Source organism: Plasmodium falciparum (genome assembly GCF_000002765.6).
Source record: "Plasmodium falciparum 3D7 genome assembly, chromosome: 3".
In the NCBI taxonomy this organism is placed as follows: Eukaryota; Apicomplexa; class Aconoidasida; order Haemosporida; family Plasmodiidae; genus Plasmodium; species Plasmodium falciparum.
Window position 1 is genome coordinate 110001 of NC_000521.4, and position 25254 is coordinate 135254.

General features: G+C 20.6%; 2 protein-coding genes, 1 non-coding gene and 1 pseudogene across 3 annotated transcripts, besides 1 other annotated feature; 2 read left to right on the top strand and 2 right to left on the bottom strand.

The window, feature by feature from the left end:
- Window positions 1-4069: 4069 nt before the first annotated feature.
- On the top strand, window positions 4070-8086 carry PF3D7_0302100 (serine/threonine protein kinase; the record flags this gene model as incomplete). Its single annotated transcript, XM_001351062.1, has 1 exon — window positions 4070-8086. One exon carries the CDS (start codon window positions 4070-4072, stop codon window positions 8084-8086), a length of 4017 nt encoding a protein of 1338 aa, XP_001351098.1.
- A 1371-nt stretch (window positions 8087-9457) lies between these two features.
- On the top strand, window positions 9458-14735 carry PF3D7_0302200 (cytoadherence linked asexual protein 3.2; the record flags this gene model as incomplete). The annotated part of the gene is made up of 9 exons (XM_001351063.1): window positions 9458-10319; window positions 10411-10986; window positions 11098-11151; window positions 11261-11323; window positions 11462-11572; window positions 11702-11887; window positions 11986-12144; window positions 12290-13056; window positions 13263-14735. The coding sequence occupies 9 exons, from the start codon at window positions 9458-9460 to the stop codon at window positions 14733-14735; spliced, it is 4251 nt and encodes a 1416-aa protein (XP_001351099.1).
- A 951-nt stretch (window positions 14736-15686) lies between these two features.
- Window positions 15687-20112, bottom strand: PF3D7_0302300 (annotated as a pseudogene).
- Window positions 15687-20112: a sequence feature (erythrocyte membrane protein 1 (PfEMP1), pseudogene).
- Window positions 20113-22331: 2219 nt separating this feature from the next.
- On the bottom strand, window positions 22332-23502 carry PF3D7_0302400. Its single transcript, XR_002966602.1, has one exon. It is a non-coding gene; the product is annotated as an uncharacterized ncRNA (non-coding RNA).
- Between the last annotated feature and the right edge of the window lie 1752 nt (window positions 23503-25254).

Here is a 25254-nt window from a genome sequence, read left to right on the forward strand (position 1 = left end):
TGAATTAAAATGTTTTTAATATATCAACAAATGTGACTCTTATATATATTATAACAATAAAAAAATCAAATTATATTTATAATATATTATGATACAAATGTCGCATAATATATTATTTTTAAAAGTTAATAAAAAAAAAATATATATATATAATATTTATTTATGAATATATATTTCTTTTAGTTACATAAAAAAATAATATAACATTTTAAGTTAATATTATGGAATATTCAAAATAAATAAAAGCTTTATATTATATAAATATTTAAATATAATATATACATATATATATAATATATTCAATATTTTTTTTTTTTTTTTTTCTATTTCTTATAAAAAAAAAAAAAATACATATTAATATAATTATATATATATATATTATATATATATACTTCAACATATTATAGCTACAATTTTTTTTTTTTTTTTTTTTTTTTTTTTAAATATAAAAAAATATTTCATATATATGTATATAATTCAAAAAAAGAAAAAAAAGGAAAATTATATTTTTTACTATTATATATATATTTAATTTTATAAAGTCATATATTAAAATCATATTTCAGTATTAATCGTAAATATACATATATATATAATATCCATAATGTACCAAAAATAAACAAAAAAAATTAAAAAATAAAAAGATTATAAAATATATAATTTTGAACAAAAGAATTAAGTAATAATAAAATTATATGATTGAATTAATATAAAACAAAAACATTTTAGGAGACCTTAAATATTTATATATATATATATATTTTTCCTTTTATTATTTTCTAAAGGACATAAATAAATGAGCTTATAACAATTTATACATAATTATAAATATATATATATATATATATATATACATTTGAATAATATTCAATAACAAAATATATTCAATTGTAGCCTTCTTATTATATGTTCCATATAAAAAGAAAAAAAAAAAATCATATAATTTGTTTAAATATTATATATCATATTTATATTTTTATATTCTCTTTGATTTTTTCAAAATTGGCATAGTATAGAAACTAATACATTTATTATTATATGAGGGAAATAAAAATATGTTCAAATATTTCAAATATCTCTTTCCTTTTTTCTACAAAAGAAAAATATATTTTCATCATAACAATTTTGCATATTATTGAAAATAGGACCTTTTACATATAATTTGATAACACATTTTTGTCTTATATATAAAAATAAAAAATATATATGTGAAGAATTGAAATATGAAAAAATAAAATCAAATAGATTACTCAAACATCACATTATATATCTTTTTTATTATACCATTTAAACAATTTTTAAAGGGACAACGTAAGAAATATTATATATTAATAAATATATCTTCAAAATACGTTCAAACAAAGTAATAAAAAATAAATGAAAATTAATAAATAGAATTTTTTTTGAATTTCTATATCTCCAAGATATTCAATTGTACAGCATTTATTGTCTTATAAACTAAAACACATTTGAATACTAAATTAACAATTATATTTACATTTTCTAAGAAAATTTTATAAAATTAAAGTGTCAATATTTCGTTACATATTCAAAAGAGTAAAAAAATAATACAATATTTATATCATTTACATTACAATTATATTTTTTCCATTTCTTTTTTTGATTAATACTTTATCATATATTTCATTTATAAAAAAACTTGTACAAAAAAGTGGTTTATATAATTTCAAATATAAAAAAAAAAAGTCCACATAAAATATATGTTTAAAATATCCTATATAAAATATAATATATATATATATATATATATATATATATATATATATATATTAATACTTTTATTTTTAATTATATATATTAACATATCCTTATTTTTATATGATAATACACAATGTATCATAAAATGAACAATGCAATATATACAAATATATATTCAACTTTTAATATATATCTTCTAATTTCACTTTAAACATGGAAAAAAAAAAAAAAAAAAAAAAAAAAAAAATTAAATGTTATGCGCAAAAGTAGCATATTTATTTTTTAATGAGCTTTTTTTTTTTTTTCTTCTTTTTTTCTTTTGTTATAGGTCCTTATATTTTTCCATAAAAAATTTTTTTTTTATTTTAAATTATAATATTATGTTTATAAATAAAATTTTCCTGCTTTCTTTTTTTTTTTTTTTTTTTGAATTATATATAAATATATATATATAAATTTATATTTTTTTTTATTAATTCCTCTTAATTCATTTTCCACATCTCCTTTTTATATATATATAAAATAATGTTAATTTTTTCCCCCTTTATTTTTTTATTATATGTATACAATTATATGTATTTATAATATAAAAATAATATATATAAAAAAACATAGTTATAATTTTTATATATAAAAAAAATTATATAGGTAAACTTTTTTTATTATTTTCAATGTATACCTTTATTATTTTATAAAGTTATTCCTTATAAAATATATGGATCTTATTTTTTATTTTTGCAAATTAAAAAAATATTATAATATATATAAAATATATATTTATGTATAAATCATTTAGAATACAAAATAAAAAAATTATTATATATATTATATTGTTTATATATGTAAATATTAGTGACAGTGCTTCAAAATATTATATATGTACTGTATTTATATATATATAAAAATATAATATATATGTTTATGAGAAGGATTATATATTAATATGTTATAGCTACAAAGTAAACTATCGTTTATTGTTTATTCCCATTTTTTTTTTTTTTTTTTTTCTTAAATTAATGAAAATTAATATGTAGTTAAATTATAAAACGTTATATATTTATACGTATCAAAAAAAAAAAAAAATATATATATATATATATATATATTTATTTATTTATATAGTTTTTTTTTTTTTTTTTTTCGTACGAGTTTTAATATATTTTAATGACATAATTCTTTTTATGCAAATTTGAAAAATAATTTATACAATAAATATGTCATATATTTTTTTATTAAATAACAGTATATATAATCAAATTGAGCTTAAAAAGGATCCTATATATGTAAATTCATACAACTCATTTTAATTTATATAAATTTGGATAATATCAAAATTAATAAAGTAGATAAGATCTTAATATACAAGTGAAAAAAGAAAAAAAGAAAATACACATATATATATGTATTATTCATATTTATATAATTGTTGCATTTCAGAAATATTTGAATCATAAAAATCTCTGTGTTATGTTTGAATATATAAAAAACATATATTAAAAAAATGAAGACAAACAATTTGTTTTATTATATACAGTTGTTTTTATTGTAAAACTAGCGAAAAGAAAAAATGAGAAATAGATTTATTATTAAGTCTTTATATATATATGTAGATATTTTTAGAAGTCAAATAATTTTATATATATATTAATATATATCAATTATATATTACCTATCCATATATTTACAGATTTAGATATTTATATTATATATATAACTTTTTACTATTTAATTATATATATATATATATATATATTATTATTATTTTATATTTCCCCATCATTTTATTAAATATATTATCGTGAGCTTAAAAAATAGTGATGGACTATACAGTTATACACACACATATATATATAATATATAAATTTGATTAAATGAAATTTATATTTCTTTGGTATCATAATATCACATTACATAATAAATTATTTATTATATTATATTATATATTTGTAAGTTTTTCTTTTTACTATTAAAATATATATATATGTTATATTAATTTTAATAAGCCCATTGATTGTAACATACATATATATATATTAATTTATATCTCCATTTTATTCTAGTCATTATAATATTTACAACATTTTGATAAAAATATATAATGATCGCCTTTATATTATAATTATTGTTAAAGGGATAATTAAAAAAAATTGAATGGAATAAAAAATATATATACCATTATCAAATAGATCAAAATAGTGTATATATTTTTAACCAAAAAGATAAACCAAACAAATAAATTAATATATATATATATATATATATATATATATAACAGGATATAATCTCAAATTTTATATTAAATATTAATAAATATACAAATAAATAATATATTTTTTTTTTTATATTTACCATGAGTTTTAGTAATACATGCTCACTATCCAATAACAGCAACAGTTCTAGTAGTAGTGAAGATGCTACTTCTGGTAAATTACAATACACCGAAAGTGATGATGAAGGAAGTGATGAATACTGCGAAGGAGGGTATCACCCAGTCAAAATTAATGAAATATATAATGATAGATATAGAATTGAAGGAAAATTAGGTTGGGGACATTTTTCAACCGTTTGGGTTGCTACTGATTTAAAAAGTAAACCCTTAAAATTTGTTGCTATAAAAATTCAAAAAGGATCAGAAACTTATACTGAATCAGCCAAATGTGAAATTAATTATTTAAATACAGTCAAAGTAAATTCTTTTGATTCTTCATGGGTTGAATTAAAAGAACAACAAAGAGAAAGATTATTTCATTATAATATGACTAAAGGAGTTGTCTCTTTTATTGATAGTTTTGAACATAAAGGTCCAAATGGTACTCATATTTGTATGGTCTTTGAATTTATGGGTCCTAATTTATTATCCCTAATAAAACATTATGATTATAAAGGAATTCCATTAAATTTGGTCAGAAAAATTGCTACACATGTGTTAATAGGAATGCAATATTTACATGATGTCTGTAAAATTATACATAGTGATATCAAACCAGAAAATGTTTTGGTCTCACCATTGACTACTATTCCAAAACCAAAGGATTATACCAAAGATAAATTAGAATCAAATAAATCTAACCAAGTTGAAAAAAAAGAAAATGACCAAAATGTAGATAAGAAATTAATTACTACAATGAATAATAACATAAATACAAATCTAAGTGAAAAAAAAAAAGTTATTAATGATACACAAAAAAATGATAAAAATATAGAATATGATCAAAAATGTACGAGCAGTAAAGAAAATATTGAAGATAATGTATCCTTTGTAAATGATCCAAGTGATCCTAATCAAAAGAATAATCTAAATAATAATATAACGGATAATAATATCATACCCAGTAATGTACAAATAGAAAAACAATCTACATTAAGTAAAAATAAAAAAAATGAAAAAGATTCATATATAAATATAAACAATTCTCTTACAAATGATGATCAAAATTTAAAAAGAGAAGATATCAAATTTAATGATAAAGCGGAAGGGATTACCAAATATGATATGTTAAATATTAAAAATAATATATCTATTAAAGAAAAAATAAATGATTGTCATTCACCCAATGAAAATAAAAATAAAGATAATCATAATCAATGTGAAGACAATTCGATCAACATATGTAATAACAAAAATAATAATATTCAAACAAATAATATTAATGATAACACTGTTAACGAAAAAATTAATAATACATCAAAGAAGGATATGTTAAATAATACACAAAATAATAATGATTCCGAAAAGAACGACGTTGTTATTGAACAACAATTGGTAAATGAAGATATTTTAAAAAAAAAAAACAAACAAACAAAAAAAAAAAAAAATATAAATGAACCTCCATATGTTAAACATAAACTAAGACCATCAAATTCGGATCCTTCTTTGCTCACATCTTATTCTAATATACATGCACTTCAAGAAACCTTGACAAGGAAACCATATCATTATAATACCTATTTTTTAAACAACCCCGAAAAATATAGAGATAATAAAATGAATCCATACTTACACAGATTGCCAAATGATTGCTTGAAAAAAATCGATCAAGATGATAGTGATGAAACGGAAGAGGAGGATGATCTTTCAGATGTAGACCAAAATAAGGAACAAAATAAGAACCAATTAGAGGTCAACTTGCCAAATAATAAATATCCAAATTCCAATGATGTGTATAAATTTTTTGAAAAAGATATTAATAAATTTCCCATATACTGCGACATGTTTAATCATCTTATACATCCAGAAGCCTTACGATTACATGAATTATATATGAAAAATAAAAAAAACATCGATTCTAACAATACAATGAATGATTTAGGTAATAATCAAAATAGTCATAAAGTAGTATATATAAATACTGAAGATGGAGAATATTGTATTAGGCCATACGATCCGTCTGTTTATTATCATGAAAAATCATGTTATAAAATATGTGACCTAGGAAATAGTTTGTGGATAGATGAATCAAGATATGCCGAAATTCAAACTAGACAATATCGAGCCCCTGAAGTTATTTTAAAAAGTGGGTTCAATGAAACAGCAGATATATGGTCCTTTGCATGCATGGTATTCGAATTAGTAACAGGAGACTTTTTATTTAATCCACAAAAAGGTGATAGATATGATAAAAATGAAGAACATTTAAGTTTTATAATTGAAGTGTTAGGAAATATACCAAAGCATATGATTGATGCAGGGTATAATTCCCATAAATATTTTAACAAAAATAATTATCGACTTAAAAATATAAGAAATATTAAAAAATATGGTTTATATAAAATATTAAAATATAAATATAATCTTCCTGAAAAGGAAATTAGCCCCTTATGTAGTTTCTTATTACCCATGTTATCTGTGGATCCACAAACGCGCCCCTCAGCATATACCATGCTTCAACACCCATGGCTTAATATGGTATCATTAGAAGAAGGGGATGACATGTATATTAATGATGAATCATATTCTATTAATAATGATAGAAACATGAAAAATAATAGTAATAGTAATAATTTCATCTACGACGGTCATAATAGTAGTAAAAATAAAAATTCTTCAAATAAAAAAAAAATTGATGTAAACTACAAAATTGGTAATAATGGAAATAATGCTTATAACGATAACTATTATAATAAAAATTATAAAAATAATAAAAATAATAAAAATTTTAATGATGATGTTGTAGAACCATCACCAGATCAATATATGCATGCAAATTATAATAATGATATTGTGCATGCAGTTTTGTATGAAAAGCCATATAATTCAAATAATGTCATTTCATACACTAATAACAAAGGACATAAAAATAATTTTGATATTAATTATTTACAACATAGGAATGATAATAATTCGAACAAACAAAATATTTCATTAACTACAAACGATTATACATTTAATTCGGATTATATTGCTAATATGATGGATCATGACACATATAGAAAACAAATAATAAAAAATATTCCTGCACATCAAATTTCAAAACTAAAAGATGGTAAAAATTTTAAGGCATATAATGAATCTATTCAATATGAAATGCATGATTTTCAACAATACAATGAACATGATTTTGAATACAAATTTAATAAAAGATTTGAACATGCACATCATATAAAAGAAATGAAACATAACGATGATGATTACGAGGAGGAAGATGAAGATGAAGATGACGATGATGAAGATTATGAAAGTGATGTTGATTATGATGATGATGATGAATATGATGAAGGACAAGAACATGATGCTGATCAAGATGAAAAAAACAACGATAACGAAAAACAACAAGAACAACAAAATTACGGTGAAAAATATAATTATGAACATTATGAAAATAATATGGGTTATAATAAAAACATTCAACAATTGTCATATACAAATAATAATGATGATGAAAATAATTTTTGTGAGACACAAAATATATATATATTACAAAACAAAAGAGATATAAATTTTAAAGAATGTACACCACGAAATAATATCAACAAAGAAATAAAAAGTGATAAATATCAATCCAGTAAAGTTATAAATCAAAAAGATAATTATTGGAATTACAAAATCAAAGAAAACACAAAATTAAGAGAACATGCAAAAAAACAACATTATAGCAACAACAATAATATCAATAAAAATGATAATACTAATATAATGAACCAAATAGATACCAAAGATCAAATATCCAAAAATTTACATGATTTATCAACAAATAACAATATGGACCAAAAACACGGTGCATTACAAAAAATGCATATGAACGAAAAAACAAACCAAGACAAACCATTAAATGACGAAGAAATTTTAATCGAAAATAGAGATGACCAGAATGTTAATAAAATCAATTGCAAAGTTATTAACAAAAAAAACTCTTGTGCATATACTTAATAGAATATATTTATTTATAGTCAAAATTTGCAAAAAAAATTTTAACTACAAGTAAATATATACAGTTTATCATATATATTAATTTTTACAATTAATAAATAAAACAGCATGCACATAATATTTTATTATATTATTAAACCTAACGGGTACATTTTTTTACTTATTAAATATATCACATTATTTTTAATTAAAAGATTTATTGAATATCCATAACCTTTTTATATTAACATAAAATTGTGTGTTTCATTAAAATCATATTTTTAAATGTTACAAAAATATAAATAGGGTCGATTAATAATATACATATATAAATATGTATATGTAATATTTCGTTTTACGTAATAATGTTTATAAATTATACCAAATATGTTAATAATATATATAATTAAGTTTATATATATATATATTTCATTACATATAAATAAATACGTGCAATTATAATTTTATTTTATTTTTTTTTAATTGTAAAATATAAATTTATTTTAATACAATATAATTATTGCCTTAAAACACTTAATATATATTATAAAATAACTAAATAATATTATTTCAATTTATTTTATATATTTAAAATATATAATATATATATATTTTGAAAATTATGTATAAAAAATTTTGAAATATAAATGAGAAAAAAAAAAAAAAAAAAAAAAAAAAAAAATTAAATATAAAATTAAAATTAAAATTAAATTATATATTTTAATTATTAATTTAATTTTTTTGTAAATTGATAAAATTCAATTTCCCAAAAAAATTTATTGTCTTATATTGTTTTATTTTATTTTTTTATTTTTTGTTTTTATGGAGTTGCACCGACATTAAAAAGAAACGAAACGATATATACTTTTTTATAATCAACGTTCACGGTTACGTTTCTGTTTTTCTTTCTTTTTTTTTAATTATTTATTTATGTGTATTAACTTAAATATTTGGAAATATGCAAAATTATGCATAATACTGAAAATAAAGACTAAACAAATGGAAAATCAACATATATTTTATGTCTATTATATATGTCATTTCGATATTGTTATTGTTTATTAACAAATGGGTAAAATAATAAAAATGGTCATCATCGGTATTGTACAAAAATGTGAAAATTAAAAAATATGTACAAAAGTAAAAATATGTTATTCAATTATATATATATATATATATATATAATATTTCACATACACAAACATATATATAACATATAATTGTGTACTCCTTTTTGAATACGGTTTTTATTTTTGTTATTGTTTTTTCTTTTTATTCTGGGTTATTTTCTTCTGTACTTTTTTAAATATATATCGTAATAATAGTTGAGTACGCACTAATATGTCAATTTGAAAAAAAATATTGTACACGTGAATAAAGTATTAGTAAAAAATGGTTTCATTTTTTAAGACTCCGATCATTATTTTTTTTTTCCTCTTATGTTTAAATGAAAAGGTATTATGTTCAATAAATGAAAATGAAAATTTAGGCGAAAATAAAAACGAAAATGCAAATGTAAACACACCTGAAAATTTAAATAAACTTCTAAATGAGTATGACAATATTGAACAATTAAAATCCATGATAGGAAATGATGAACTACATAAGAATTTAACAATATTAGAAAAATTAATTTTAGAGTCTCTAGAAAAAGATAAATTAAAATATCCTCTCCTTAAACAAGGAACTGAACAATTGATAGATATATCAAAATTTAATAAAAAAAATATTACAGATGCGGATGATGAAACGTACATCATACCTACCGTCCAATCAAGCTTTCACGATATTGTAAAATATGAACATCTTATAAAAGAACAATCAATAGAAATTTATAATTCTGATATATCAGATAAAATTAAGAAAAAAATATTTATTGTAAGAACATTGAAAACAATAAAATTAATGCTTATACCATTAAATTCATACAAACAAAATAATGATTTGAAATCTGCGCTCGAAGAATTAAATAATGTATTTACAAACAAAGAAGCTCAAAAGGAAAGCAGTCCAATAGGCGACCATGGGACATTCTTTAGAAAATTGTTAACACATGTTAGAACAATTAAAGAAAATGAAGATATAGAAAATAAAGGAGAAACACTTATATTAGGCGATAATAAAATAGATGTAATGAATTCAAACGATTTCTTTTTTACAACCAACTCAAATGTAAAATTTATGGAAAATTTAGATGATATAACAAATCAATATGGATTAGGTTTGATTAATCATTTGGGTCCTCATTTAATAGGTACACATATAAATATATTATATTAATATATATATATATATATATATATAAATACAGTTATATATACCTTTATATACATTTTTTTTAATAGCCTTGGGACATTTTGTTGTATTAAAATTAGCACTAAAAAATTACAAAAATTATTTTGAAGCAAAAAATATAAAATTTTTTAGTTGGCAAAAAATTTTAGAGTTCTCCATGTCTGATAGATTTAAGGTTCTTGATATGATGTGTAACCATGAATCTGTATATTATTCCGAAAAAAAACGTAGAAAGACATATTTAAAAGTCGACAGATCAAGCACATCTATGGAATGTAATATATTGGAATATTTATTACATTATTTTAATAAATACCAACTAGAAATAATTAAAACTACACAAGATACAGATTTCGATTTACATGGTATGATGGAACATAAATATATAAAAGATTATTTCTTTTCATTTATGTGTAACGATCCTAAAGAATGTATTATTTATCATACGAATCAATTTAAAAAAGAAGCTAACGAAGAAAACACTTTTCCTGAACAAGAAGAACCTAACCGTCAAATAAGTGCATTTAATTTATATTTAAATTATTATTATTTCATGAAACGTTATAGTTCATATGGAACAAAAAAAACATTATATGTTCATTTATTAAATTTAACTGGACTTTTAAGTAACAATAAAAAAAATTATCAGAAAAAAAAAAAAATAAGAACATATTTAATATTTTGTTAATTGAATATGTATTTATTAAATATGTTATTATTAATTTTTATTTTATTAGACCATGATACAAGAGCATACGTGACATCCCTTTATTTACCAGGATATTACAACGGTAAGGAAATATATATATATATATAAATATATATATGTATGGATATAAAATTAAAAGCCTAAACTTATATTTCTATCCTCATCTTATATTATTTTACTTTTTGTTTTAGCTGTCGAAATGTCTTTTACGGACGATAAAGAGTTTTCCACACTTTTTGAAAGCTTAATACAATGTAAATAGAAATATTATTAATTAAATAATTAAATATTTATTTAATATATAATTAATTCTTTTTTTAATTTATATATATATATATAATTTTTATTTTATGAAATTATATAAAATATATATATTTTTCTCTTTTTAATAGGTATTGAAAAATGCCATTCAGACCAAGCAAGGCAAATATCAAAAGATAGTAATTTACTTAATAATATAACAAAATGTGATTTGTGTAAAGGAGCCTTTTTATATGCTAATAGTAATATAAGCAATAAAAAAAAAATAAAACACATAACTATATAAATATAGTTATATACTACATTTCATATTTTTAATATTTACCATAATTATTATTATTATTTTTTTTTTTTTTTTCTATTGATTCTAGTGAAATTCGATGAAGTTCCTTCAATGTTGCAAAAATTTTACGTATATTTAACTAAAGGTCTCAAAATACAAAAAGTATCATCACTAATCAAAACGCTAGATATATATCAAGATTACAGTAATTTCTTATCACATGATATTAATTGGTACACATTCCTATTTTTATTTAGACTTACAAGTTTTAAAGGTAATACATATACACATATATATATGCAAAAATATATATAGGTATATATTAAATATTACATATAATTGGATTTACTTTTATTTCTTTTTTCCTCGTAGAAATTGCAAATAAAAATGTTGCTGAAGCAATGTATTTAAATATAAAAGATGAAGACACATTCAACAAAACGATAGTAACAAACTATTGGTACCCATCTCCTATAAAAAAATATTATACATTATATGTTAGAAAACATATACCAAATAATTTAGTAGATGGTAAAAAATAAAAATATAAACATATATTAATTGTGAATGTATATATAATTATTTATTTATTTGTTGTCATTCTACATATATATATATATATTGTCACAAATATATACACGCATACATATATTTAAATGTTTTGTAATATTCACAGAATTAGAGAAATTAATGAAAAGTGGCACTTTAGAAAAAATGAAAAAATCTCTCACCTTTTTAGTACATGTGAATTCATTTTTACAATTAGATTTTTTCCATCAATTAAATGAACCACCTCTTGGATTACCTCGATCATATCCATTATCGTTAGTTCTCGAACATAAATTTAAAGAATGGATGGACAGTTCGCCAGCAGGTTTCTATTTTTCAAATTATCAAAATCCATATATCAGAAAAGATTTGCATGATAAAGTTTTATCACAAAAATTTGAACCACCTAAAATGAATCAGTGGAACAAAGTTTTGAAATCATTAATTGAATGCGCATATGATATGTATTTTGAACAGAGACATGTTAAAAATTTATATAAATATCATAACATTTATAATATAAATAACAAATTAATGTTAATGCGAGATTCAATCGATTTGTATAAAAACAATTTTGACGATGTGTTATTTTTTGCGGATATATTTAATATGAGAAAATATATGACAGCTACACCAGTATATAAAAAAGTAAAAGACCGAGTGTACCATACATTGCATAGTATTACAGGAAATTCTGTCAATTTTTATAAATATGGTATTATATATGGATTTAAAGTAAACAAAGAAATATTAAAAGAAGTTGTCGATGAATTGTATTCCATCTATAATTTTAACACCGACATATTTACGGATACTTCCTTTTTACAAACCGTTTATTTATTATTTAGAAGAATAGAAGAAACCTATAGGACCCAAAGAAGAGATGATAAAATTGTAAGATAATTATCACAAATATATATACATAGATATGTGTATGTCTGTATGTATATGTATTTATATATATGTATATATGTATTTATATAAATATATATTATATATTTATATATTTTTTTATACGTATACATGAAAAAATATACCTACAACATGCACATATATATAAACATACATATATATATAAATATATATATATACTTTTGTAGAGTGTGAATAACGTTTTTTTCATGAATGTTGCTAATAATTATTCCAAATTAAACAAAGAAGAAAGAGAAATCGAAATACATAATTCCATGGCATCAAGATATTATGCAAAAACGATGTTTGCAGCATTTCAAATGTTATTTTCAACAATGTTGAGCAACAATGTAGATAATCTTGATAAAGCATATGGATTAAGTGAAAATATCCAAGTAGCAACAAGTACTTCCGCTTTTCTTACTTTTGCATATGTATATAACGGAAGTATAATGGATAGTGTGACTAACAGTTTATTGCCACCATATGCGAAGAAACCTATAACACAATTAAAATATGGAAAAACCTTCGTTTTCTCAAACTATTTCATGCTAGCATCCAAAATGTATGATATGTTAAATTATAAAAATTTAAGTCTTTTATGTGAATATCAGGCTGTGGCAAGTGCCAATTTCTACTCTGCTAAAAAGGTAGGTCAGTTTCTTGGAAGAAAATTTTTACCCATAACTACATATTTTCTAGTAATGAGAATTAGTTGGACACATGCTTTTACAACTGGACAACATTTGATTTGCGCTTTTGATCCCAAAAGATGTACTCCTGATTGTAAAAATAGTACTAGTTATAAATCTCCTCAAAGTTTTTTTTACGGTTGGCCTCCTAGTTCAGAAACATATTTGTTCTTTTATTTTTTCACAAATTTATACCTTGATGCCTATAAATCTTTTCCTGGAGGATTTGGTCCTGCAATAAAAGAACAAACTCAACATGTTCAAGAACAAACCTACGAACGCAAACCGTCAGTTCATAGTTTTAATAGAAATTTTTTCATGGAACTCGTAAATGGATTCATGTATGCCTTTTGTTTTTTTGCAATTTCTCAAATGTATGCATATTTTGAAAATATTAATTTTTATATTACAAGTAATTTCCGTTTCTTGGATAGATATTATGGTGTATTCAATAAATATTTTATAAACTATGCCATAATTAAACTTAAAGAAATTACTAGTGATCTTTTAATAAAATATGAACGTGAGGCTTATTTAAGTATGAAAAAATATGGTTATTTAGGTGAAGTTATTGCAGCTAGACTTTCTCCAAAAGATAAAATTATGAATTATGTGCACGAAACTAACGAAGATATCATGAGTAATTTAAGAAGATATGATATGGAAAATGCTTTCAAAAACAAAATGGTTACTTATGTGGATGACTTTGCTTTTTTTGATGATTGTGGCAAAAATGAACAATTTTTAAATGAAAGATGTGATTATTGCCCTGTAATTGAAGAGGTGGAAGAAACACAATTATTTACTACCACTGGTGATAAAAATACTAATGAGACCACGGAAATAAAAAAACAAACTAGTACATATATTGATACTGAAAAAATGAATGAAGCGGATTCTGCTGATAGCGACGATGAAAAGGATTTTGATACTCCTGACAATGAATTAATGATCGCACGATTTCATTAATATATATACATACATACCTATGTATATGTGTAATTAACATATATGATAATGTTATGGTTTTATATAATTATTAAGAATTTGTGTTTGTTTATATTATATGTGTATAACTTTAATTAAGTATATGATCTGTTTGTTTCTTTACCTTTTCTTTTTTCTTTTTTTATTTTATTTTTTTCTTTTTTTATTTTATTTTTTTTTTTTTTTGGATTTGTTTTTTTTTAATATTTATTTTTTAATTTTTAGGAAATTTGATTTGTTTGTTCGTAATATTAATTTTTAGAATATTGTTCTTTATATATTTTTTATTTAATTATACAGAATTTATATTTCCATTAATATTTAATTTTTTATAATTTTGAAATTAATAAATGAACTGTATGTAATTAATATAAAATTAAAAGAGTCACATTCATTTTTCATTTATACATATTTTTACTTATAAATGTTTTTCAGTATTTTTAATATTATTGAAAATTCAGATGAACATTTTATGAAATTATTTGAATAAATATAAATACATAAATAAATAAATAAATATATATATATATATATATATATATATATATATATTCCTTAATTACATAAGTTTAATATGTTTCCTCATTTAATAATGTTTACAAAACACATTTTATTATAATATAGAAAATTAAGTAGTATTATATTATGTAATAAATTTTTTTTTATTAAATTATGAAGGAGAAGTATTAAAATTGTATTTATTTTCTAAAATATAATTTAATTTGTAATATACCTTTATGCGTTGACAAATAAAAATATATAAAAATATAAGTAGTATTAAAAAATTAATTTTTTTTTTTTTAAATATAATTAAGAAGTCATATATTTATTATAAAATATTTAATTTTTTTTTTATAAAATCCATATATTTAATATGGGAACTAATTATCCTTTTTTCTTTTGACATGTGTGTATAACTTACGTTTCTCTGAATTAATATCTTTTTACAATAGTGCATATGTTATCATTAATATAATCATAAAAAATATTTCTTATATTCATATAATATTTATTTTCATACATAGAATTAGAATATATGTTATTAATGAAGGGATATTTTGTTCATTATCATATATTAAGTTGACATTAATCCATGTTTTATCATTTTAATCCATAAGTATTTCCTTAGAAATTCTACTTAGAAATAGTTTTATATTATTCCCGACATTATAGATATCACTAGAGATATTTCATTTTTTTTCTATTGAGCACACATATCACGATTAGTACTAATCGATTTATGGAACAAATCTATTTGGTTTATTATTGGAACAAAATATATTTTTGTTAGCAAAAATATTGGAATCTGTGTTTTCTTTTATATGTTTTGTTCCATATAATTCGTTTTTTTTTCGATTGAGGATCTCAACATATATATCAACATGTTCATCAATGTTTAATTTATCATTGATTAAATCAATCCCAGTATATACATCATTTTGTGAGACATTATTTTGTGACTCATATTTGGATATATGAATTATCCTTAGTATTACTAGTTACTTTGTTATGTTTTGGTATGTTCCAGTCAAAATTATAAGTAACCTCTTCAAGACTACTATCAAGAAATCTATCTTGGATTTTAGTAATAAATGGTTTTTCATCATAATTATCAAAATATAAAGTATTAGGTTGGGTATCTTTATATATATATATTATCAATCGTATTTTCATTAGTTGATTTATGATCAACTCCACTTGATAAGTCTTCTAAATAATCCGGTATAAATTCATGTTTCAATTGATTCCATTCTTCATCTGTAAGTTTATTACTATCATCCTTATAATACGCATGTGTAACCTTCATATCATATGTTTGTTCGCTTGGTTTTAATACCACTTCAATCAATGTTTTATATTTAGGTGATTTATAGGAATATATATTGTTAATACCTATATCTTCATATTCCCTCTCTGATGAAGAAATAATATCAGAGGAAGATATATCACGAAAATAAATGTAATCGTGCGTTTCTTCTACTTCCATGTAAATCTATGTTTTGCCAACATAACGGCCACTTTCATATGGGACATACCGATTTGGTGATCTGGCTGTTGGCATGTTATAATCGTTTTGTGGTATATCAATGACACGAAACAATTTCGTTGGTCGAAGTTTAGGTTTCTTCTAGAAACAAAAAGAAAGTGTATATATGTATGTAGGATTTTATACTCATGTATATGAATATGTATGGGTATATGTGTATATAAATATTTTTTACTAATTTTTTTTTTGAATTTCAATTTAGTTCTCATGGCAAAATTTTTTTTTTTTTTTTCAATATAAATAGATATATGAAATATATACAAATCATATATATATATATAACATATTCAAATACAACAAATATATACATACATATATATAACACCCATATATATACATATATATTTTTGCTATCTTCAGGTAGAAAAAAAGGAAAGCTGCGGAACCTAGTAGAAAACCTATTCTAATGGGAATACCATATGTTAGCATGTTATATAGGGATGAAAAACTTGAGTAATTATTTTGGGAGCCTGGTGATCCTGATGATTCATGATCTGCTCCTGCTCTGGGTACTACTGATGGATCTTGTGGTTGTTGTTCTCCATCTACTGTTGATGGTCCTGATACAAAGGTCCTACAGGTGGGACAGATAGTGATGCAGGTGAAGTATCGTTACCGGAAGGTGGATGGGGTCGAACAGGAGGAACATGATTTTCTCGGTCTTCTTCAGCTTTAGATTTATCTGGGTGTTCAGTGTTTTTTTTTTTGATGTTCCGTAGGTGATGAATTAAAATATTTTTTGATTCTGTTTATAACGTAATCACCTATGGTAACTCCAAATCCTTCAAGTTCAAGTGGACTCATAAATCCTGTCCAAAACGTGTTTTCAACACAATCCTTAGTTTTTCTAACAAATTTTTTATTTAGATCATAAGTAGATTGTAGTTTTTTTAATAATTGAATCAGAATTTATAATATCATATTTAGCTATGCTAACTAATTCATCTAACAATATTATTTTGTTATGTTTTATTTCATGTACAGTTTTCAAATCTTCATAATTACAATTACACTCAAGACATCTTTTTTTTACATAATCCTCAGCGGTTTCTTCCGTGTATTTATAAGATGATTGTTGTTTATATAATTTTTTTTCATCTTTTAATTTTTCCCATTCTAAATGACTATTATTAAACCAATTTTTATATTCATTTAATGACATCTGACATTTTACATCTATAATATTATCAATAGTAGAAAAATTATATATATATATTAATATTTATATTACATTTTGTAGTTGTAGTGTTTACTTTTTTTTATTTTTTCTGAACAATATTTTCGTGCCCATTCCATCAACCATTGAAGGAACTTCGATTTAGTAGAGAAATCAGTTAAAGTAGTTATATTACCATTAAATATCACATTTTTGTATTTATAGGTGATGTTTTTGGTAAGTTCGTTGCGAACACTTTCTTGAATTTTTTTTTTTTTTTGGTGGTATCATAACTCAATACACAAAACATTGCTTCCCCGATATCTTTTTCAATTGTTTTCCACCAAATTTCAGGTTCAATTGTTTGGTTATTTTTTGAGAAAATTCTATCTATATTAGTTTTCCCATTACCCACATCATTACCTATATCTTTTCCCAAACATAAGTCTCTAAAATCACTATACGTATGGAACATTATTCGTTTAAAATCGTCAAGAATGGTTCAACTTTCTAATTGTTTTTGTGGTTCTAGGTCCTGTGGTGTTTTTTCTTTTTTTTTTATCTTCTTCATATTTTTTCCATAAAAAAAAAGTTTCTATTGCAGCACATCTGATGAATAATTTTCTCAAATGTTCTTATGTAGCACGTTGATCAGTATCTGTTAAGTTGTATATAAATAACTTTTGTCTTCTTGGAGGCATACATACTCCATTATAACTACTGTCAATTGTATTGTCACAATTCCATACAAATGGTCCTTTTTTATTGCACCCATCTATTCCTGTTTGTCCATAACTATATTTAAGTTTTTCCTTTACTATATCGCATGCTTTATACTGTTTACATTTGCATTCTTATTTATAATGGTTTGGAATTTCTTTAAACACATAGGAGTCGTCACTATGCTCTGTGTCGAGGTATTTACTATGATTTTCTTCTTTGCAATACGCATAACCACGCATTGCATCAATAAATTCTTCAGGAGCATTTATATATTGGTTTTCTTTACGTTTTACGATAAAATTGTCAAGTTCATCCTGAATTGGATCATTACTACTACGAGCACCACTATTACAGTTATCGTATAATTCTTTGTTTTTTTTTTTTTGTTTTTTTTTTTTGGTGTTTTTCCCAATCAGGTTTCCATTTTCTAATATTACCATTATATACTTCGTACAGTCAGGACTTCCTTTAGCGAAGTTTGCACCATTTTTCTTACATGTCTTGCACTCATCACTCATCGATTTATAATCCGTCTTCACCATTTTGCAATAATTATCTGCCCATTCACTTAACCATCGTAATCGTTGAGGTATATAGTCTTCGGGTGTGGGATCACCACCACATTCGATACCACCAGCTTTTGATGCACAATGCATTGCTTCCCAGAACTTTGTAGAGTTCTCAAACCACCAGTCTTCTCTGAATTTTAAATGATTGATATTGTCATTATATTTTCTTTTGTCTCCAGGAAGTTTATCTTTAATGTTTTTAAATATTGTTATCAAATGTTCTTGTAGTCATTTTTCATCTCTGTTTTGATATCACATATCTTTTCCACGTATAATGTCTCCAAGATCGGCAAATCTATATTTTATATCTGTACAAATTCCTAAAATATCTTTACGAAGATTATTTTTTATGTGTTTTCTTTCATATTTTGCTGCCAACAACAGGTCACCTAAAAATGAGTGGCTAGCATTAACTCCTGTGAGTTCGATGCTATACACATTTAAATTCTCCAAATTGGAGGTACACATATGTCTTCGTCGAGGAGGTAATAAAACATCTTTATGGATTTGATTTACTTCATTCTCCTCCTTTTTCCATGGTGTTCCAATGACAAATTTCGTGTCTTTACCTGTACATGGACCTTGATATTTATCATGTTCACTAGCATATTCATGCTTATCATTGGTGTCTGTCCTTTATTATACTACATAAGTCGCTCTTTAAAACATTGGGATATCCCCTTTTTTCATATCTTCCTTTCTCTGCATGAGCCGTCAAAATGTAAGGTGGTATTATATTCTTGCCAACAACCTTTCTTATTTCATCGGCTATACCATTTACAGTTAATTTTTTCTATTGTATTGGTCGCCATTTTTCATACTTGCAGTATTACAATATTTGTTATGTATTCGTTCAGTTACCATTTTATGTATATATATATATATATATATATATATGTATATATGTATATTATTTGTGGAGTTTATTTTGAATAATCTAAAAACAAATTGTATGAATTTATGATCTTTACATCTACTAGTATACATATGAATTTATCTACAACATTTGAAATAAATTAAAAATTTGAGTATGTTTTTATAACGATTCTTCTTGTTCCCTGTTTCCATTTTGCGGTATTCATATATAAATATATATTTATATTGGTACATTATTTTATATTTAGTATATTAATCGTATATATTTATTTCTTTTATTCTTTGTATTTTCGTATGTTAATTTCTATGTATATATTTTCATATGTTTTTGTATTTTTCTTTATTTATATAGCTATCTATTATTCTAATATATCCATTTTTTTTTATTTTTTTAGTATACGTACTTTTTTTGTTCTTTCTTTTATTTGTATTTATGTTTTTATGTTTTTATTTTTATATTTTCATATATATATATATATTTATATATTTCCTTTGTAATATATACCATTTATGGCGTATAATCTATATATATTAAATAAAAATATATTATATAAATATAAACATATATGAAGATGGATTTTTCGGTTATATATCCATTATCTCCTTTATGTATAAATTGTTAAAAACCAATATTATTATATAGATAATATAATAAATATTTTAAAATACGTTCTACCATATAATACTATATATTTTTATATCAATATATTTTTGTAATTATTTTTATATATATTATTGATCTCCTTTGTTTTTAAAAAAAAAAAAAAAAAAAAAAAATGAATTCATTATAAAAATATATATGCGTTAAATAAAATGGTACAATTGTTTGTATATATTACAGCATATATATAACTTAAGTTTTGTATAATAAATTTGAATAGAATGTTATATTATAACATTTTACAAATAAAATATATTTACGTTTACTTAATATAGCCATTTATAATATTTTTTTACAATCAACGATAGTATAGAACAACTATTTATTATTTATAATTCAAATAAAATATTGATAAATATTTTTTTTTCATAAAATATTTTGATTAAAAATAGTATACATTATATAAGGAACATTACGTTTTATATCATTTTTTTTCTTATGTATGTTTTTTTTTTTTTTTTGAGTGTACTAAAATATTACCTTTTTCTTTTATCTTTTTGAATATTTATTATGGAAATGTTTATTAATCATACAATATATACATATATATAATATGAAATATATGTAAATAAAAATTTCAAAACCTATAATAAATCCATTATTGCTATTTTAATTATAGATCAATATTCTTACATTTATAAAAATAATCATATTATAGCAATATATATTTATTCTTCATATTTATATCATAAATAGTTAATAACCATTCTATTATATATATTATAAACGTAATGAAAACTAAAAACAAAAGAAATGATATAGAAAAAAAAATAGTCATATAATTTTAAAAATTAAATAACAATATAGTTTAAAAATATAGAGATTCTTGTATTATAATATGTTTTATATGACAGCATGTATTTTTTATACAAAAATATAATAATATTTTCTTATGCGCAAATTTTATTTTAAGTTTTCTCATATCTATATTATTATAGATTTTATAAAATGATATAAATACATATAATGTATATGAAATTATATAAGGTAAAAAGAAAAATATTAATAAATTCGTCAAACATAGAAATACGGTTATTACATCAATTTTAAAATTTTATTCAAATATATAATATATTATGTCAAAAAAAAAATATAATATGTTTTAATCAAACGCAATAAAGAAAATAAGGATATATTATAAATAATTTTAATATTTAACATATACTTATGGAACCTTGATAATAATGAAAATAACAAAAAAAAAAAAACCCTTTATATATGTTACATTTAAAATATATTATTAATTATATATTGTAAATCTATCTATATATATATATATATATATATATTATTCTGCAGGTTTTATATATTCCATATAGAAATATTTCATATGTAGAGATATAAGATATTTATTCGAGTAATTTTAGTTCTACATTTTCTCCATCTGAATGAAAATTATATATATATATAGATATAATTATAATTGTTTATTCTAAATAAAGAAAATGAAATGAATTATTTTTTAATTATATTTATAATAATATTTACGAGATTTCATATATTGATATATTAATAATATATATTACAAATACATTATATTTGTTATATTATAGTTAAATTTAATTATATAATTTATTTTATATACAAATGGTGTTTGTTTTTTTCTTTTTTTTTTATAAAGACAGAATAATTATATAGAAAAAAAAAATTATATCTTATCGTATGGAATATGTTACGGTGATATATGTGAAATAAAAGAAAGGGAAAGAAAAAAGAAATATTATCCCTATTATGGAAGAAATATAATTGTATTATATATAATAAGACGTGCGTTAAATATAAATATAAGAGTATAATTTAGAACAACAAAAATATATTTAAGACAGCTGTATCACCCATTTGAATATTTCACTCCATAATATATACGCCATGTATATATTCCAAATATATATTAAATATACATGACACCTAAAATGTTTTGTGATTATAATTCATATAATTATTATATATATATATATATATTTAAATAATAAATCCTAACATGAAATTCTTAATTATTTGAATGCAATACATGCTTCATTAGAACACCAAAAGAAAAAAAAAAAAAAAAATCTATAATAAATAATAAAATAGAAACATATTTATTCCAACACTGCAAAATAACAATATTTTAGAACAGTTCAAACACACAAATAACCACCAAAAAGTAACAAAATGATTGATATATTATACCTTTAATGGTACCTTAAAAGAAAACAAAAAATTATTTAACAATACGTTCAAATTTTATAAAGATAAAAGAAAATAAAATATGTATAAATAAAAAATAAACCAGAAAAAATTATAAAAATTATAACAATGATATTTTTATAACTTATTGATTAAAGACATATTTAAAATTATTATTTAAATAAATTCAGCATTATTTTCTTCAAAAAAAAAATAATAATATAATATTATCACCTGATATATATACCCACCTTATTATTAAATAAGGAAAAAATAATGCAATCTAAGTAATGATCATATAAAAATTGAATTTTAATTAAAGAAGATGATTAAAAAGAAACATGATATATATTTAAAAAAAAAAAAAAATAATGAAAACAAAAAAATATAATATAATTATAATGAATTATAGGAACAAACATATAAAATTTTTTAATAAATTACTTCTGAAAAAATATAAAATAATTATATATTTATACAAAAAATAAATATATAAATGAATAATAAAAAAATATTATGTTAAAAATAATATTTTTTTTTTTTTTTTTTTAATAAATAAATAAATAAAATATATTAAAAACCAAATGAATTATCTATCCAATAAAATATAAAAAAATAAAATAATTTCAAATTAGAAAAATTTATATATTAATCAAAGTGCAATAATAAAATAAAAGTGCATTAATTATAATTCTTTTTGAATAAATAAAAAGAAAAGAAATAGAATCAACAAAGATTCCTATGAAAAAATATATATTTATATATATAGAGAATAAACTGTAAAAAAGAAAAAAAAACGAAAAGACAATATATCAAAATATTTATATATAATTTTATTTTACAAACATTAGAAAAATTAAAAGAATCCTTGTGCAATACAATATATTAAATATAACAAAAAAACAAACAACGATAAAATATCAAATAAAAAATAAAAAAAAAAAAGAAAAACAATTAATAAAAATTAACATAAAAAATAAGTCAACAAGAATTAAGTGCATAATTTTTTATTAAATAAACAAATTTTGTGCATTAAAAAAAAAAAAAAAAAATTCTTATTAAAATATATAGAAAGAAAAAAATAAAAAAAAAAAAAAAAGAAGAAAAAAGATGATATTTAATAATATTGATATCCGTAATGAAATTAATTATTTCAAATATTTATTTATTGATTTATTTTATTATTATTATTTTTTTTTTTTTAATGAAAAAAAATATATAAAAATATTTATAAACATATTTATTAAAATAATAAATTAAAAATTAAAATATCCATTAATTATTTTTTTTTTTTTAATGTCGAAAAAAAATATATACGTATCGCAATATAATTTAATATAATATTTAAGTATTATGGATTTTTATATATTTTTGAAAATTAAGAATTCTAAATAATTAGAAATGTATTCATAACTAATTTATTTTAAATATTATATAGATTTTATAATGCACTCATTAATAATTTTAAACCGTTTTATTTATTATATTTATTTATTATTATTTATTTTTTTCTTTTTTTTCTCTTATTTATTTTTTTTTTTTTTGTTCTAATTACGTATACATTTATTTAATAATTGAATAACCAATAAAAAAAATAGCTCACATAAATACATATATATAATATTATATTTTTATTAATATAAATTTATTCAATAACGTATTAGGAAATATTACATAACTTATAATAATATATTTTAACAATACATAAAGGAAGAAATGGAAAGAAAGAAACGTTTTACGTAACTAACATATATAATTAAAACGCTACGTAAATATTAAAATAATTCATTTTGTATTTTTTTCTCCCTTTAACTTTACTTTGAATTCTTACATATTATAATACTCTAAATTCAATAAATGAAAATTTCCATAATTTATTTTCTAATAATTATCTTCTTTTCTTTCCATTGCACCGATATTAAAAACAAAAACAAAAAAAAAAAAACCAAAAAACACCATTCATATTTATATTGAATATGTATTTTTATCTCACTTCTTTTTATTTACCTAAGTAAATATATATATAATCATATAACAAATAACATGTTATGCAAAAATATGCATAAACATAAGAGGGTGATTTAAAATAAAAATAAAAATATACTTTACAATATGTTCAAAATATAATTCGTATATTCATATATTCTCGAATAGTTTTATTTCCTTTTATATTACATAATGTACACTTTAAAACAAAATGTGGACAAATATGATTTTGTACTAAAAGAAAAAAAAAAAAAAGTACAACATTAAAAAAATTCTTTTTGATATATATATATATGTTTAAACATATATTTGTG